This window comes from Hakea prostrata, chromosome 2 (assembly GCF_041222555.1).
Source record: "Hakea prostrata isolate BN-2017 chromosome 2, UWA_Hpros_2, whole genome shotgun sequence".
Classification (NCBI taxonomy): domain Eukaryota; kingdom Viridiplantae; phylum Streptophyta; class Magnoliopsida; order Proteales; family Proteaceae; genus Hakea; species Hakea prostrata.
The window spans coordinates 57,429,290-57,448,443 of NC_142601.1; the positions used below are offsets into that span (position 1 = coordinate 57,429,290).

A 19,154-nucleotide genomic window follows, 5' to 3' on the forward strand; every position below is an offset into this window, starting at 1 on the left:
CGCAGTGGGTGATGGATGGTGAAAGGGAAATTATTGTTCATAAAAAACAACATGGTGAGAAATTAGGAGTTTATTTGATTTAGGATTGAAGCAATGATATCCATGATGACGAGGATTGTAACCAAGAAAAACATGCATGCTAGAGCGAAACTCTAGCTTGTATTTGTTATAAAGACGAAGGTAAGGGTAGCATGCACAACCAAAAACTCTTAAGGAGGCATAGTTTGAATGGACTATGAAGAGTTTGTAGTGGAGTGAAACATTGGAAGTAGAAGAGGAGAATGGAAGTTTATGACTCTTTCCTTTTTGACAAGCATTACATAAAAGTTGAATTTTCTCAAAAGTAATAGGTAATCTAAATTGAGAAACAAGATGATGGACTAATTTAAAAGGCATGATGGCCAAGTCTGAAGTACCACTAGGAGACAGAAGCACATTCACCAATGAAAGCTTGTGGAGAAAAGTTGCATAAGGGCATTTGGTAAAGTCCATTTCTAACGGTTCTCCGGAGAAGACAAGTCCCTATTGGTCGATCCTTCACATAAAACATGTCAAACTAAAACTCAAAGATAGCATTATTGTCACGAGTAAACTTGGAAACTGATAAAAGGTTCTTTTGAATGGAGGGAACATGAAGGACATTATTGAGGGAAATAGGAGAAAGTTGTGTAGAAAGAGAAAAAGTATCGTTGTGAGGATTGGTAAGCCTGTATCGTTACCTACTAGAACCTATCATAACCAGTATAAGGTTGAGCCAGTTGAAGATTGTTAAGGGCATTGGCAATATGATGTGTAGCCCCAGAGTCAGGATACCAAGTGTTGTTTGTATAAGGGCCTCCAGAGAGTTTAGAAACATACACAAAGGGAGGAGCATTGGTTGTACCTTGAATAGCATGATTGTAGCATTGATAACAATCGCGAGCTTTATGGTCGTGACGATCACAAATTCGGCAAGTAATGTAAGAGGACTGCTGTTGTTTGTAACCACCAATGGAGGGTGGAGTGGCAAGAAGAGGAGGACGATAGTTAGAAGAACATCCACGAAAAACTCTACCTCTGTAGTGCGATCAACCCCTAAAGGAGGACCATAATTGCGAGCAATACTAGTCTGAGCCAAATTAGCCAAAGGGAAAGAGTTATAGGCTAAGTCATCTCTAAGATGAATTTCTTGAGTGAGTAACATTCCTTTTAACTCAGCAAAAGTGATAGGGATGCCATGAGTTGTAATAGAAGTAATAAAGGCCGAATAATCATGGCCCAATCTATTGAGAATATGAAGACAAATATCATCATCTGAAATAAACTTATCAACAGCCACAAGTTGATCGGTAGTATGCTTAATACGAAAAATATAATCATGAATCGTACTATTAACACGTTTCATGTTTTGTAACTGAAGGCGAAGTTGCATAATATTTGTTGTAGAAGGTGTAGCATAGGTAGATTCACGATGAAGCCAGACTGCTCTGGCGGTAGAACATCCAACAATTTGAGCATGGACGGATTCTATGAGTGAAGCAATAATGTCACTCTCCCACCCAGCTGGATCCGGTCATTATCCAAATACTCGTGGGGGTGATACACCGCAAGACCTAAGTTCAATGACAATTCCATATAACATATGATATAGTACAATCAAATGGACAAAAATAAATCAAGTTCAAGTGTTAAATTAACAAAACTGAAGTAATGAATACAATTATCCAAAACTTCAAAACAAAACTAAACATCAGAGTTCTAAGGCAAAAAAAAGAAAATTTAAAGTTGCAGCGGAAAATCATCCAAGAAATTCTAAGGAAAATAAATTTCATAAGAGCAGTCCTGGCACGAATAGGAAGCGTCATATGCCTCCACTTCTTCTCCAACTATGCCCTTCTAGTAGCCACTCATCAAATGATCCTCAATGGTTGATGATCCTCACGGAAGATGGGTCATCATAACCTATAAAGCAATTTAAAGAACAAAAAAAAATAAATAAATGAATAAGTTCATAGAATTCAGTGAGGTAACTAACATTCATGTCAATACATTAATCCATATTCCATATCATAATTCACAAAACAATCATATATCTAATAATATAAACAAACAAATTCATGATGATGATATGAGATTCCTAACTCTATAATGTAGTTTCTAAAATAAATTAAATAAATATTCAGAATCCAATGAGAAAATTTTATCATTCACCTGATTAATCTTTGACTAGTGAGCCAATCCCTCAAGATTGACTAGTTCATGAGGAATGAGAACCTTCTGACCGAAAAATAAATAAATATGAGAACCACTGAAGCTGCACTGGACCACCTGATTGGCATTCCAAATTCAGTTGCAGTCATTGGACCCACTTGATGGGAATCACGTGGTTACAACTTATTTGTATCAAATGAATGGATAACCCGAGTCAGCGTCACCGTTACATGCACGTACCAGTCTCAATCTCTACTTTTCTCTTACTTTCCTTTAAATTACCAATTTTTTATTTAGAAAAAATACGAAAGAAAAATATCGTGTCGGTTCCTCTACTGTCTCTATTAGGAAACATAGGATCTGGTCATTTTCGTCGCTTGGCGGGCTTTTCGTCGCATCCTTTACGGATCTTCCTTCTTGGCTATTTCACCTTCTTCCACGCACTCCTGTCTCTCTCGCTCTCTTCTTGCTTTGCAACTCTGCTTCTCTCATTTCTTCCTTTCTCCTTGCGCAGGTTGAATCTGATCCTTTGCTTTACTTCGTTTCCTTCTTCACGGATTACGATCCCTTTCTTTCTGCCAGAGTTTCCTGAAGCTATAAACCAGTGATCTAAGCATTTACTGCGAGTTTCGACTCACTTGACAGAGTTTCTTTCTCTACTGAGGTGAGGTTTGCTTGATCATCTTTCACATTGAATAGATCATTTATTACGATTGCTGCTGAAGTTTTTAAGAGTTTGAGCTTTGAATCTCTTTGCAGAGTGTAATAATGGCTCATATTCTGCTCCATGGAACGCTTCATGTCACGGTCTACGAGGTGGACAAACTGGAATCGGGAGGTGGTGGTGGTGGTCCGGGGTTCTTGCGGATGGTATTATTTTTTGAATCGCAAGGATTTCAATGAATGTAGCATTGTTTCATTCTTATTGCTGTCTAAAACCTTGACTTCTAGTGTTAATCTTTTAATATAATACATGCGTGATTTTGCTGTTCGCAAGGATTGTCTGGTACATAAATTCTTCACCAGAAAAGTCCTTTCTTTTTTCCTTTCACATTTTAAACATTCTGATCTCATTCCGATTTGTATACGACAAATGATCTAGATCACCTTTAGGCCTAATCACCAGTGCACGAAATATTAGTTATTAAAAAGATTCAGAAAAAAAAAAAGAGAGAAAGTCAGAGGTCTAATTATCAATATGAAATGGAAAGCCGAATAACGTATTAATGTTATTGAAATTTTCTCTTAGGTTTGCAAAATCAGGGCATCGACAAATTGATTTGATCAGTCAAACATGTGCATTAATTATCTAAAAGTTGATATACTTCGAGTTCATAAGCAATATCGGTAAAGATGGGGTGCAAATTGAATCTCACCTAGGGTTGCATGATTTGCTGGTTTTGCCAAGTTGCATATGTAGAATCCTTCGAATCTGGTGGATCTTATCAGGTGTTGGAATCTGCATAAATCAGATTCTGGACCCGAATTCACTGATTGCATGTATATTTTAATACCCATGGTTTCCTTGCCCCTATTTGGATGGGAGACGCGGTGCTGACTCCCTTCCCTATCTTCATGATTCATTGACTCGCCAAGTTTTCTCAGGATCCTGTTTAAGTTCCATATATTCTGCCATAGCTTTGTCTTCTTCTGATGTGCTATCAAAACCACTTTCAGGAATATATACATATGACAAAAGTAAACAAGTCCAAGAGACTGCAAAAGTTAATTGATTTCTTTCTTTGGAGATCTCGTTGTGCTAATCTTCTAATCTGACAAAATGTTAAATTGTGCATATTTTTGAATGCCCCAACCCCTTGCTCTCTTTCTTTTTATTTTTTTCTTTTGAATTGCCTGATTTCTTATCACCTAGACGTATAAAATTGCAATATAAGGATATGATTTTCTGTTCCAAAATTGGCACACAGTGAATTTTCATGGGAAGCTAATAAATCCAAAATAGATTTGAAGATTATGATGCAGGGAAAGCTTCTGAAAGTTCTCTACTTGCATAGATGACTTTTCAATTCCTAAGTTTCTTGGGTTCTTTAAATCCTTGCCAGTTGCCTCTCAGTTTTCTGAAGCTTCTGTGGTGTTCTTAATGTTCCACCTTTCACAAAATGCAAAGCAGTTATTGATATGTGTAACCCAGAACTAAGACAGATGATGGATTAAATTCTATGTCAAGCCAACACATAACGAGCCTCTAGTTACCTCTGAGATGGTATTATAGGTAATGGGTGCTTTACTTTTTCTTTGCTTTTTTTCTCATTTTTTCTTAGACTTGGTTGCCTGTGTGGGGTGTTTAATAATATCAGGATAATTACAGAATAGTTTTTGTCTTCTTGCATCATAGGTTATTGATCCTTACAATCTTGTTTTTGTTTTACATCATGGTATGAGAGTCAACTTGCAATTTGCAAAGAAATTGGCAGTGTTAGGCCATGCTAAGGACTTCTCTGAGAATTTTTTATTCCTTACTCCAAGTTTATTATGTCAGCTTTTTTATTTATTCTGATCATCCGAGAATTCATCTTGCAGCTTAAAGAGGGGATTGAGGAAAGTATTGGTATTGGCAAAGGGATCAGCAAACTGTATGCAACAATTGATCTAGAAAAAGCTAGAGTTGGCCGGACCAGATTGCTAGAAAATGAACAAACCAATCCTAGGTGGTATGAGTCTTTTCATATATACTGTGCCCATCTGGCTTCCAATGTTGTCTTTACCATCAAGGATGATAATCCAATTGGGGCTACACTGATTGGAAGAGCTTATGTACCTGTTGAGGATATTCTTTATGGGGAAGAAGTAGACAGATGGGTAGAAATCCTGGACAAAGAACATAATCCTATAGATGGAAACTCAAAGATCCATGTGAAACTTCAATATTTTGGTGTTACTAAAGATCAAAACTGGGGTAGGGGTATCAAAAGTGGGAAATTCCCTGGGGTGCCTTACACATTCTTCTCTCAGAGGAAAGGATGCAGAGTTTCTCTTTACCAAGATGCCCATGTCCCAGACAACTTTGTCCCAAAAATCCCTCTTTCTGGAGGCAAATACTATGAGCCCCATAGGTGCTGGGAGGATATATTTGATGCAATCACTAATGCAAAGCACCTCATTTACATAACTGGGTGGTCTGTGTATACTGAGATAAGCTTGGTTAGGGACTCAATGAGGCCAAAGCCTGGGGGTGACATTACCATTGGGGAGCTGCTCAAGAAGAAGGCTAGTGAAGGTGTCAGGGTCCTCATGCTTGTTTGGGATGATAGAACCTCTGTTGGTTTGCTAAAGAAGGATGGCTTGATGGCAACCCATGACGAGGAGACTGCTAATTACTTCCAAGACACTGATGTTCACTGTGTGTTGTGCCCTCGTAATCCTGATGATGGGGGAAGCATTGTTCAAAACTTGCAGATTTCAACTATGTTCACACACCACCAGAAGATTGTGGCGGTGGATGGTGCAATGCCCAGTGGAGGGTCAGGGAAGAGACGTATAGTGAGTTTTGTTGGTGGTTTAGATCTTTGTGATGGGAGGTACGATTCTGCTTTCCATTCCCTTTTCAGGACCTTGGACACAGCCCATCATGATGATTTCCACCAGCCCAACTTCAGTAGTGGTGCTTCAATCAATAAGGGTGGCCCTAGGGAGCCCTGGCACGATATTCACAGCCGGTTGGAAGGACCTATAGCTTGGGATGTTCTATACAATTTTGAGCAGCGATGGAGGAAACAAGGTGGGAAGGACCTGCTAATTGAGCTCAGGGACCTTAGTGACATCATTATAACTCCCTCTCCAGTTATGTTCCCAGAAGACCATGAAACATGGAATGTCCAGTTATTCCGATCCATCGATGGAGGTGCTGCCTTTGGCTTCCCTGACACGCCAGAGGATGCGGCCAGGGCAGGGCTCGTCAGTGGGAAGGACAACATCATTGATCGAAGCATTCAAGATGCTTATATAAATGCCATTCGACGAGCAAAGAATTTCATTTACATTGAAAATCAATATTTCCTTGGAAGCTCATTCTGCTGGAAGGCAGATGACATTACAGTTGAGGAAATCGGTGCTTTGCATCTTATTCCAAAGGAACTATCACTAAAGATTGTCAGTAAGATAGAAGCAGGGGAGAGGTTTACAGTCTATGTTGTGGTCCCTATGTGGCCAGAAGGAATTCCAGAGAGTGGATCCGTTCAGGCAATATTAGATTGGCAGAGGAGGACCATGGAAATGATGTACACTGATATATCTCAGGCCCTCCGTGCCAAGGGGATTGAGGCAGACCTCAGGGACTATCTGACATTCTTTTGCCTAGGAAACCGGGAGTTGAACAGGAGTGGTGAATATGAACCTCCAGAACAACCAGAGCCAGATTCAGATTATAGCAGAGCTCAGCAAGCACGGCGTTTCATGATATATGTTCATACTAAGATGATGATAGGTACGTTCTTATGCACATGCATGCTATTACTTGCAGCCATTTGCCAGTTCGTAGTTTTATGTTGTACTTCAAATTTAAAACTACTACAGTAGAATTTGAAGTGGTTTCGAAATTCTGTTTGAAACTAAATAACTTGGAAATTAGATTAAGAAATTATTTGCACAAAGCAGTGATAAAAACTAAAAAGTCTGAGTAAACAGGCGTACCGGTTGAACTTAGGCTGTTACTTAAATCTTAGCTTTTGGGTTTGTATCTAAATTTTTTTGGAGGAATAGTTGTATCTAATTCGGCTAACTCTGGCAGTTCTTACTGCTGTGTTCAAATCTGATGTTGAGTACTTGGTCTTGTTCATGCTTGCTTTTGCAGTTGATGATGAATACATTATCGTTGGTTCTGCCAATATCAACCAGAGATCAATGGATGGTGCTAGGGATTCTGAGATAGCCATGGGAGCTTACCAACCATATCATCTGGCAGCTAGGCAACCTGCCAGGGGTCAGATCCATGGCTTCCGGATGTCATTGTGGTATGAACATCTTGGCATGCTTGATGATTCCTTCCTCAAGCCTGAGAGTGTTCAATGTGTGCGGAAGGTGAACAAGGTTGCTGACAAATACTGGGATATTTACTCCAGTGAGTCTCTGGATCGCGACTTGCCAGGTCATCTTCTTACCTACCCAATTGCAATTGCCAGCGATGGAACTGTCAATGAATTTCCTGGTACAGAATTTTTCCCCGACACCAAGGCTCGTGTTCTTGGTGCCAAGTCTGACTATCTTCCTCCAATTCTCACTACATAAATGGGATTCTCTACTTCAGTGAGTTTTAAACAAGTATCCTTGATAAAGCAGCAAAGTATAGTGGTAATAAGTTATGTCTGTATTGTAATCTCCAACTACTAATCTCCATAGATATGTGGCGTTGTTAGAGGTGCGCATGTCTTGCTTTCAGATATTCGTTCTGTTTTTTCCATGATTCTAGTGCTTATTGTTTTTGCTAGTTTCACTATTCTGTTTTCATGATGGTAATGCACTAATGCAGATGAATTCATAGATTAATGGTTAATTTCTGCCTAATATTGTGAAGGGAAAATGGAAAGAAAGAATTTCCATAGGGCACTTTCTTGTAATTAGATTAACATCTATCATATCTGAGCCATGTTTAACTTCTTTTCTTTTTTTTTTTGGTGGGTTTGGGGGGATAAACAACTTCGTTTAACAGTCAATGGTCATCATTTTTCTTGCAGCGGTTTTGATACCAAATAGGAGATTAATTCAGTAGTCCTAAAGACTGGTGAACCAACTTAAAGTCAAAAGTTATCATGAATCTAGTCACTTTGTATCCTTTCTCTCTTTTAGGCCAGTGGATTGGAGTTGCAGTTACATAGTTTCCTGTAAGGGTGTGGTATTACCATTGGTGGGCATGAAACCTTGGGTTTTACCAAACCACAGAACTGTAGCCCATCAGATTTGACAGATGAAAATATATAAGCCATGTTTACAAAAAAAAAAAAAAAAAAAAAAAAGAAAATATATAAGCCACATTGACAATAGCCGGTGTAATAACTCAACCATATGGTTATTGACTTTTTACCTATTATTATGGATTCTGGTCTTATAAATATACATGTTTTTTATAAATAAAAAAACTCTATTGTTTCCTTTTCTTTTACTTTCTTTTTCTCACTCTCAGACCTTGATGTTTTCTTCTCAATTTTTTATTTTGATAGAATATTTTTTTATTAAATAATTTATTATGAACAAAAATTACTAAATTATTTTTCATTTTTTTTAAGTAAGCAAATAGAGGATGAGAATTGACAATGCCGTAATTTACCAAAAATAAAAAAGTATTAGTGAAATAGATTTTTTTTTCCGAACAACTCAAAATTAGTGCGATAGATTGTCTTTAGAGTTTTCTTCGACTGGTGGTCATTGTAAATGGAATGAAACTCTGGTCTCTCTTTTAAAGTGGAAAAAATTACTGATAATTCACTTTTAATAAAATTCAATATTACTCATTATTTACTATTAATTTGAAATTAAAATGATTATTTTGCCCACAAGGGGGTGTTATGGCTAAATTATCCATTCATATCCAACCCTTAGGTGGATTTTTTCTTTTCTTTTCTGAAGAGTTTATATATAGGGTGGGGGAATATTACTAATATAGGTGCCGCCGGATGGGTGCGAACCTATGACCTCCGTGGGAAGTTGGACTTGGGAAGTTGGACTTTTAACCGCTCTATTAATCCACCATTGGCGGTGGATGATTTTTTACCAACACTTTGTTTGCTGGAAACCACCACCTCATTGTTACAAGTAGATAAGAACTTAAAATGATATCAAGCATATGCTAGAGCTTGTGAGGTTTTAAGCGGCAATCTGAAGAACTTGTGTCCACCAAAGCATTAAGAAACGTGAGTAGAGACTAACAAGAGGAATATGATAACATCCTAATCAAATCCACTGTTACAACTTACAAGTAGATAAAAACAGTTTTTTCTTTCAAAAATCTAATTTAACATTGTCAAAGACTTGTTTTAGTCAGAACCAATATCCTGAAAGGGTTATAATTCATCAAGAAATCCAACTGCAACAAATCTACACTGCCCATTCCCCGTTTCTGCTTAATTGCCCCAAAAAGAATCAGGAAAAAAATAAATTCGAAAGATCACACAATTAAATACCTATTGAAGAGGTGGTTTCGTTTACAAAGTGAATCAAAACCCTTCTTTGTAGTTTACTTCGCCTGTGAAGGTGGAGATTTGTCCACATTGAAAGGCAATAATCTGCAATTTCTCTGAATTTGGGTACACTTTTAAGGTCTACGGTCTACCTTCCATCTTTGAGAGTAATAATAATGTCACCCCATTCTCCAATAAAACGTGGCACCACTTGAACATCCTTTTATCACTTATTAAAAATAAATCACAAATGATTGTTAGGAATCCTCACAGGTTTCTTATTGCCTGACGAAAGCCATGGCTGAATCACAAACCCAAATTAACAAAATCATTCCAATCCTGCCAAATATGTTGTAAGTGGGTTATATATAATTTCACTCTTTTCAGGGAGAACGCTTTGGGTGATTTTCGGCAAGAGAAAGGTGATGGCAATTGTTTGAGGAGGTGTCGGAAGAAAATGAGTCACCCACCTATAAGTTGGGTAAGAGAAGGACATTAGGGTTACTACACCTCACTACTAATAAAATTGTCATTCTAACTTTTAAATTTTAAAATCACTGACAGAGGAAGGGTCACCCGCTAACAAATAATGTTGGATTTTGTTGAATGTGGATAATCGGAATTTTGTCCGCTACGGTTCTGGCATCCTCCGGTTCCCCCTGTTCTCACTTGAATTTTTGACACCTATTAAATTCTAATCCAACGATCAAAAACATTTCGTTTTCAAAATGAGAGTTGGGGCTTGAACGAACTTCTTCCCTCGTTCAGTTTTTCCCTCTTCAGCTGCCAATGTTCTTCCGTTTGAGGACGCCATTGTTCCTCACAAATCACCCGAATATCTCCTACGGCTTCAAGCATCAACGTGTAAAATCTCCGACCAAAACCTCCACTCCAGTCAAAGTCGACCGAACTTCTTCCCTCTTCTTCCGTCGTTCCCTCTTTAACGTGCCATCGTCGCCATGCTAATGGTCATCTATGGGATTGAAAGCAAAGGTTTTTTAATCTACTTGGTGGAAGATTGATAAACAGAAAGACCAGACAAAGAGGATTCTTTGAGATCGGCGACAACAAGGTGTCTAGGGACGAAAACAACTGCAAAAATGATTATCTATTTCAGGTTCCATTATCTCGCTTTCTCTCAAATAACATGCGAATCTGAAAGGTATGTTTTCTGTTCAAAAAAACAATGCCGTTCTTTTTTTATCTGTTTCTTATAGGATCAGATCTGTCTTCCTTTCTTCTTTGTACAAAGGCACTTTTTATATATAGGGATAGGGATATTACATATACCGCCGGTAAGAGTTGAACCCATGACCCCTCCACTGAGAAGTCAGATTCCTAACCATCCTACTACTCCTCCGTTAGCAAGAGAAACTCACTCTTTTTATCGGTAAAATGCGCTTTATATTATAATAATAGATATATCTAATACATTATAATTTAAGTACGGTAATAAATATGACCATTCCGGTCCGCATCAGTGATCGCACTGAAGTGAAACTCACTCTTGACCTTGAGACGAAGCATCCATGTTTTGCCCACCCTTAGATCACGGGTTCTGCACCCTCTACTCTACCCACGTGGGAAGAAGTGTGAACGAACCCACCATTGAGCAGTTTTTTTTTTTTTCGTCCAATACCATTGAGCAGTTAAGACTTAAAGACAGGAAGACCATGTGACCCCACTTGACTGGGCCCAACGGTCAACTGCTTTCCCCAAGAAAGAATTTTGTGCAGCTTCAATTACTATTCATTTCATTTCTAACCCATCTTATCTTATTACACTGAGCCACTGAGGGGGTAAAAAAGGAAAAGAAAAAAGGCATCTTATTTTCCCTTTTTGGTTTTGGGTAGGTAGACCATAAGGTGAAGAACTGAAGACCAAGCAAGTTTAGGAATTTGGAATTTCAACCTTTATTTTCTAATAAATACAGTGGGGATTTGTTTCTAATTTCTCTTTAAACCTGGTCCTATTCTGTTGGATTACATTTTTCAAGCATTCGTTTAGAATGTTTCATCTTTGTCAAAACAATAATTTGAAATCGAAAAAGAAAAAAAAAACCAGCCATGAAGCAAAAGTTACTCTACATGGGTTTTATTACATTCAAATCTGTCAAACCCTAATTGATTGAGCGAAAACATATTCATAGAGACAAATATTGAGTATATGCCAATCTTGGTGATTTTTAGGATTGTACCTACCAAAGATCTTCACTATAAATTGGGACCCCCTTGATGAACCTTGATGAAGATAGTTCTTTGAAAATTTTCTTTCTTGTGGAGTCGTGCTAAGATTGCCTTGAAAGTCTTCATAATGTTTTGTAGGTCTTAATGATGATATATTGAAGTTTTTCACGCAATAAATAAAAAGTTTTAGGACTATTATCTCTTTCAGTTTTAGAGTCATACTAAAGTTCTTGTTAAGAGTTATGTTAGTATTTTGAGACTGTTTTCATTCTTGGTATTCAGGTGATAGAAGGAAGACACAATTCAAGTCCGGCGTAGCGGTTTACTTTATACTAGTATATCGTTATTCGTTGTCGTATTTTGAAAGACAAATGTCCATTAAATTCTCAAGCACACTCTAGAGGAGACGAATCTGTTTTAAGGAAAGCGTCTAACGTGTCTCGACGATTCTTCCTCTTTTCACGGTTTTCCTTTATTCTTCTCCTATTCGTTCAGATTCTGTTTTCATATTTTTTTCAATTTTTTGTTAATTATTTATTCCCCTAATTATATCTATAATATATCCAACACCCCATACCGAGCTTTGTCCTAACATCGGATCCAAACAGCCCAAAAAATAAAATAAAAAAGACTTTATAGAAAACGTTTCCTTCTATCCGAATTAATAAAAACCATTGGCACCCAACATTATAGACTTATTCATAAAAAAGTGTGGTTTTTTCCAAGCTGCAAGGTAACCTCAGCCAAAAGTGATGTTGTTTGAACTGTTTTTCCTCATCGAAATTCTCCATTGTTTTGGAAAGTTGGGTTCAAAACAAATTGATCGATGTTGATTTGGATCAGATTCAACCAAAATCACCAGAACTGTCGGTGTTGGTGTTTCCCAATTCCTTCTTGAGTACTTTTTTTTTTTTCTGGTGCAATTTTTTGTTCTAGTCCATAGGGAAATGGACACCTGGGAAGAAAGAAAAAAAGTTGAGCATCTCTGGGGGTTTCAGTCATGACGACTTCAACAATTTATTGTTGACCAAACAATTTCCTGTTTGGATCATACCAATTCATTGAACAGAAGAAAGAAGAAAGAGGACAATGATTCTAAGAATCAAAGATTCTCTCACGCAACACTTCCTTATCCATTCGATTGGAAAAGAGGAAAAAGTCAGATTTTTCTGGTTGATCACCTAACAGAAGATGTCATCTCTTACTGAACTGTCCTTCACCCACCAAATCCTCTTTCTCTTCCAGAAGGAAAACACCTTTTCCTTTTGGCTTTTTTTCTTTCAATAATAGAGGCAATTAAAACACATCAATTGCTTGGTTGCTGCTGCTGTCATGCCTCTGTGACTGAAACCACCAAATCAACCATTTTACTTTCTGAAAAGCATATCATAACCGTGAAGGTAGTGCTCAAAAGTTTCAAAGCAAATTTAGAGATCATAAAAAACTTCCAGAAAAGAAGAATCCTTGCCTTAAAGATTATGACAAGTGGGTTTCCTTTAGACACAGAAGATTCTAGGCTGTGCCCACCACAACACCTGGTTCTTCAGCATGGAAACACTTGGTTGGTTAATCGTTCCTTCTTTCTGTTTGCTGGCACACTGCTATTGCACCATCTGGGCCATGAACAACCCTGGCAATCTCATTACATTTTGTAAAATCTAGAACAGGATTGAAGGGTAGTGAACCTAATTCTTAGGTTTTAGTGAATTGTTTTGGTTGATGGGTTGTTCGGCTTTAGAGGGCATTTTGGAGCTTTATAGTAGAGGGGTGAGATTATTACATGTATCATAGGAGAAGAGTCAAATCCACGATCTCTTCGCTAAAAGGTATCGGTTATTACTGACTGAACAACCCTTTGATGGTAAATAAGTTTTTTTCTAAGCAAATTATACCAACATTTTGAAACATACGCCTTAGACACCGACATCATATGTTACCTTTGAAAAGCAAATGATTTTAGTTAGGTCCAAATGGTTAGTGTTACAATTATAAGGCTATTTATTCTCTTATGTATAATGAGGTAAAAAGATGTTGACCACCAACGGTGGTTGGTCGGTCCAAGTGGTAAGCAACTTGGTCCGCTTAAGCAAGATTCCGGTATCGAAACCTTGTGGATGCAAAAAAATTTTGGGAAGACTCACCCATCACAACCAGGTGTGCGACCGGATTAGTCAGGGCAAAGAAAAACTTGGAAACTGGGATTGGCAACAAAAAAAAAAAAAAAAGATGTTGACCACCCTTCTTCAATAGACTTATGTCCAACAACTCTTCACAATTTCCTTTTTATGCCAACTTTTTTGTTTTTCATAAAGATATTTTGATAATCTCATATAATTCAACGAGAAGTTTTTTTTTTTTTTTGATAAACAATACTTCATTCATTAAAGAAAGAAAAATACAAACACACAGCTGCATGAAAACACAAGGTTTACACCGAATCAAGGAGCGAAAAGTGATCAAACTATCATACATGCAATAGACAGAGTCATCCTGAGTAAAGGATGGGTCAAGCCCAATATCCCTTTAGAAATAAAGCTGCCATCCGGCGCTGCCGTTATGAAAAAACCATTATGATGATTTAATAGCATTCAATATTGAGGTGGACCCATGTGTCCAATGAAAGTCCAACTTTGAGATTTCTTTGCTTTTTAAAAGCCTCTACCTGTTTTAGGGGTGTTGAAGCAATTTGTTATTTCTTTTTTTCTTACAAATGTGTTTCATGAAGGATGAAAATGATACACACACTTGTATGGTCAATATGAATCCATGGAACTAGTTAGGCTAATAAGATGACTCCATTCAAAACAAGCAACATCCAATATGGACCAAGAACCAATTCATGAGAAACAAAATATCAACTTTTTAAATTATTGTTTTGGGTAAGCAAATGAGAGAATTGCCTTGCCTTACAAACAAAGGAATTTACAATAAAGAGTGGTAAATAGACCCATCAGACAAAAAATTGCTCACTGGATTTTACATGGAAATTCTCTAAAAACTCTTTTAAAAATACTTGATTTTCTTCAAAAATTGATCTTCCTCTTCAAGAATAAAGTCTGAACTTGAGGTGGGTTTTTATTTGTCATGTCCCCTCACATAATAAACCACTAACACTTGCTTTCTAGCCAATACATTTTAGTGTTCTTCAAAAGAGATACCTTGACCGAAAGTTGATTAAAAGCTAATATAATTCATCAAAATTTAAAACCCACTAATTAAAAATGATCTCTAAAGCAAAGACAAATTAATGAGAAGGGACGTAGAAGTTGCCTAAGTCAAAGCTTCTTGTCGTACTCCATCTGGTAATGATCATTTTTAGTATTAAATTATTCACATATTATATAAATGCTTACCTCCATTAATAAAACTAGACCCTCTAGAAGGGTCATGTTAGGTGAGTGATGTAATATTATAAATATTAATAATTTAATCATAGAAGTTGAATTGTTTTTCTTTACTTATCAAATTATTATTATTTGTGTGTAAGTGTATTTCTATCGTAGAAATGGTAATTTCTTAAATAGAAACTTCAACACTAAAGAGATCTTGAATTTAAACCTGGGTACCTCCCTCTGCATGCCTATAATTCTTTGATGACCAAATAAAATGGATGATTCGAAGAGACTTCTTTTAATATTTTTTTAAATTTATTTGAATAAAAAAAAATTTTAATAACCGTTATAACTACCCTTCAAAAGGGGCGTGGGAGTTTATAATTTTAATATGTAATACATATTATAAATATATAGTGACCTTTGGCCAAAGTCTATGGACATCATGTGGTCACTCTGTATAGACTATAGCCATCCTATGGTCCCTACCTGTCGTAGCACATGTTTCACAACTAAATCCCTTTTTAACCTAATCCTTTGTATTTCTGTGTGAAGGGGATGTATCACTTTAAAGCCATGTCCATCACATTAACATTTTTTTTTCTTGGAAGGGCTGACCCAATCGAGGGAGGGTAGTTTTGTGTCTGTGGTAAAAGGAATGTAATTGTAAGGGTATTTTGGTTTAAAAAAATTCATTGAATAGAATAATCAGCAAATAAGAGGAAAAAAAAATATGCAAAAATTTACGTGGAAAACCTTTAAAGGGAAAAAACCACAAGCAAGAGAGTAGATAATGAGATATATGGAGGGGAGGCATCTTTTTATAGGATCTCCTCATCCTACTTTCTCCCACATCTACTCGAATTTGGACTAAAACTCTCAACAAACTCCTATTTCTTTTCAATGTGGGATAACAACTCCCACTTCTACTAGATGTGGGACTAAAACTATACAACAATGATTAATTAGACATCTTCATTATTCCTACATCATTAAATTTTATTTTTTCCTTTGATAGCAGATGCGCTTATGGTACACTAGTGAGAGCCTTTTATATAAAGAGAATAAGTCCAACGAAGCCTATGAGTCCTAGTCTTTGTGATTAATCTAATGGGAATATATATATATATATATATTCTAAAGTGCAAAAAGACGATTATAGTCCTATTTATCCGGACTGTCAAGCTAAAAGCTAAAACTAGAAACCCAATTCTCCTCACTTCTTTGTCCTTCTCTGTTTTCGCTAAATTTGGAGGTGAATTGATTTATAAATATATTTTCATGGTTTACTCTAATTGTCCTGGTTCAATGAACCACGAGTTTTTTTCTTTCCAAAAATCTTGATTAACTTTGTCTCTAACTAAAGCCATTAATGACTCAACATCCACAAATTAGGCAAATAAATCAAATTACTTTTGTCCCTTTTCTCTTTAAACAAATTTAGCTGAATCAAATCCTTTCTCCTGAGTAACGGGGTTTTTCTCCAATTTGCAATGCTTATCTTCATCTTCTAGGATATATAAACATAACCATCAAGGTATCAGCATTTAAACGTCTATTCTCAAGAACATGTGGTTATATTTCTATGTACTTCCAATTCTTGAATGCATACAATAGAAATGGCATGTTTGTGAGTATCCAATTCATTAGAGATCGAATTGAGACTCTAATTGGCCCGGTTCAACGAATTATATCTTTTATTTCCTTAATTTTACCCCTAATTAAGACATTAATGATTCATCATCCACAATTAGGCAGCTTGAGAAAATAATTTGGTGATATATATCTCTATTTTTTTTTTCCCTTTCTTTTTAGTGGCGTGTGGGAAACCAAGGTTTCATACGTTAGCCTTTGACACTTTAGGTTCAAAAAAATTAGTTTTTCTGTTTGAATTCCAATAATTTGAGTAGGTGATTACTGACCACAGAGTAAACCAATCAGGTGAGAAAGAAAGGAATCAAAAGATAATTTATAAAAAGCAAATAAGTTGAAGAAAAAAAAATTTCTCTTTTTTTTACTTGTTGGTAGAAAAAAATCAAATAAGTTGAAATATTCAAGGAGTCATCTCTTAGTCGTGTTTCATGACATCACTGGAAACCGAGCTCCTTCGTTGCTTTGGTGTATTCGCCGCCTTTTTCGTGTGGTGCACCGTGCACCGTGCACGGTGCACGAGCCCAGTTTCACTTTATTTCTCTTCTCGCACTATTTCTTTATTTATTTATGTTTCCCCGCCAGATGTAACGCCTCGCCTTCTCGACCGATTCCAAAGCAAACAAAGAGAACCGTTCTTGGTTCTTCGGTTCTTGTTTTCTCTCTCTTCGTTCTTCTCTGGCTTTCTCCTTTTCTCTCCTCTGTGTTTGTTTCTATTTTGTTCCTTCCTCTGTTCAAACCATGTCTCCGCTTCTGGGTTCTCAAGGAATGGCCTTAGCAACGGCCATGGCGGTCTCAGGCACTGCAATTCTCCTGGCTTTCTGCCTCCAGAAGCCTCTCTCACCTACCCACTTCCCCGTTGACCAGAATTCCGGTACTTCGCAACGAATTCTACGATCCTGCCTCTCTTCCGGTGCGTGGGGCTTTCTGGGCTCTCTGTTTTCTTTGATCACTTCTTTTAAAATTCTAGTTCACTGCATTTGACTGTGCTCTGTTTTGTTTTTTTATCTTCAGATGGGAAGAAGAGAGACAAGAAGAAGAAAAGGGTCCATTTCGCTGCAGATGTGGTAGATCCGATTGGAAATGGTGAGGAGTTCAGGAAGGAACGTACCAAGAAGTTAATGATGTCGAATCGAATTTGCAAATCTCAAAGCTACAAGGTCCGGGAAATGTCTTCAAATCGAACCGCTCTGTACAATGGAATTCTCAGGGATCGCGTGCAAACACAACGGATGGCTTACTCGTATTAGATTTTCTCTGTAATTGTAGATAGTTCATCAAAATCTTGTGATTATTAGTCTCTCGATCGGATTATAGTTTCTTAACTCAGATTTGTAAAAAGGATAGAAAGTATTTGCTCATGTTTTCCTGACTAGTTAAAACTTAAAAGTGTTTCGGTTCTCGACTTCCGCTTCATCTTCAGAATGAAATTTTCTTTTCAATGTTGTTGAAATCTTCCTAGTTTCTGCCCTTCGCCACCGCTTCGGACCGCCGGTATGAGTCCCCACTGTTCGGTTTCGTAGCCGATAATTGTTAGATCGGTTTTGCGTCCGTTTATGTAGGAGTGTCAGTTACGTTGTCAGAAACCGTCGAATAAGTGCTCTCTGAAAAGAATCACATGAGAAGATGGACAGATAGGTGTAGAAGGAATTCATTGACTTCCTCTACCTTGGAAAACTAAAAAGACTGCTTTGATTATAGTGAATTATCAAGGTTTTGGGCCATTGACAAACTCGGATCGAGGTTCAGTTTCAGCTGAAATTGTACCCTTCGGATCGAGATCTTGGTCAAAATTTTGATACCGATCACGATTAAGATTTCAATTCTATGACTACACTTTTTGGGCTGAACAGTTCTATACGATAAATGCAAAGAAAGGCTATATCGAATGGTAACATGTTAAGCCCATATATTTGATCGCACAAATTTCCCTCAGTTACTTGAGTATGTAAGGGCAAAACCTGTATATATTGTGCAACATTTGTGTTCAACAGTTGAGTTAAAATTTTGATCAAGATTTCGATATCGACCGTCCATCTCATAGGTGGTTGAAAGTGAAACGGACGGTCGAGAACAAAATCTCGCTTGAGATTTCGATCTCGACTGTTAATAATACAGTATTGTGCATTACTGAAGTTAAAATGAGTATGTAAATGGGGGGGTTCACATTGGCTGCCATGTGTCAGTAAAGGGTTTCTTTAGTGAAAATAACGTTGTACCGTAATTACGTATCTATAATGCTTGATAAGACATTTGGCATCACGCGTGGCTAGATGCCTCAACAAAGTAAAACATCCTCCTTGAAAAGATTTGAGCACCATAAGAGGCCATAAAAGGCCCAATTGGAATTTTAAAGATTAGAGGGGCTATTCTTGCTAAGGAGATCATGATTTTGTAGAAAACACTTCCCTATAGAAGCAAGCTAATCACATAATGATTTGAAACCAATCAAATGATCAAATAAGGACTTTCTGTTTTCTTTTCTTTTTTCAAGAAATGCAACCGAGAGAGTAATTCAAACTCTCAAACTTCTAAAGTTTGAAAAACACCTCCTATAGAAGACACTACAGATTTGCAGACGATTGAGGTGCAAATATTGTTCTAGTGATCCATGCTTTCACCAACCAATATGACAAGCTTCAAAAGGTAACTTGAATTTACGTAAT

The 19,154-nt window shown here is 37.1% G+C and overlaps 2 protein-coding genes across 2 annotated transcripts; both read left to right on the forward strand.

Moving 5' to 3' along the window:
* The first annotated feature begins 2,579 nt into the window (after positions 1-2,579).
* Positions 2,580-7,688, forward strand: LOC149025165 (phospholipase D alpha 1-like). Its single transcript, XM_089145391.1, has 4 exons — positions 2,580-2,854; positions 2,950-3,060; positions 4,732-6,634; positions 7,001-7,688. The coding sequence occupies exons 2-4, from the start codon at positions 2,959-2,961 to the stop codon at positions 7,432-7,434; spliced, it is 2,439 nt and encodes an 812-aa protein (XP_089001517.1). The 5' UTR covers positions 2,580-2,854; positions 2,950-2,958; the 3' UTR covers positions 7,435-7,688.
* A 9,586-nt stretch (positions 7,689-17,274) lies between these two features.
* On the forward strand, positions 17,275-17,738 carry LOC149025166 (uncharacterized). The gene is made up of 2 exons (XM_089143555.1): positions 17,275-17,362; positions 17,503-17,738. Exons 1-2 carry the CDS (start codon positions 17,275-17,277, stop codon positions 17,736-17,738), a joined length of 324 nt encoding a protein of 107 aa, XP_088999681.1.
* Positions 17,739-19,154: the final 1,416 nt, after the last annotated feature.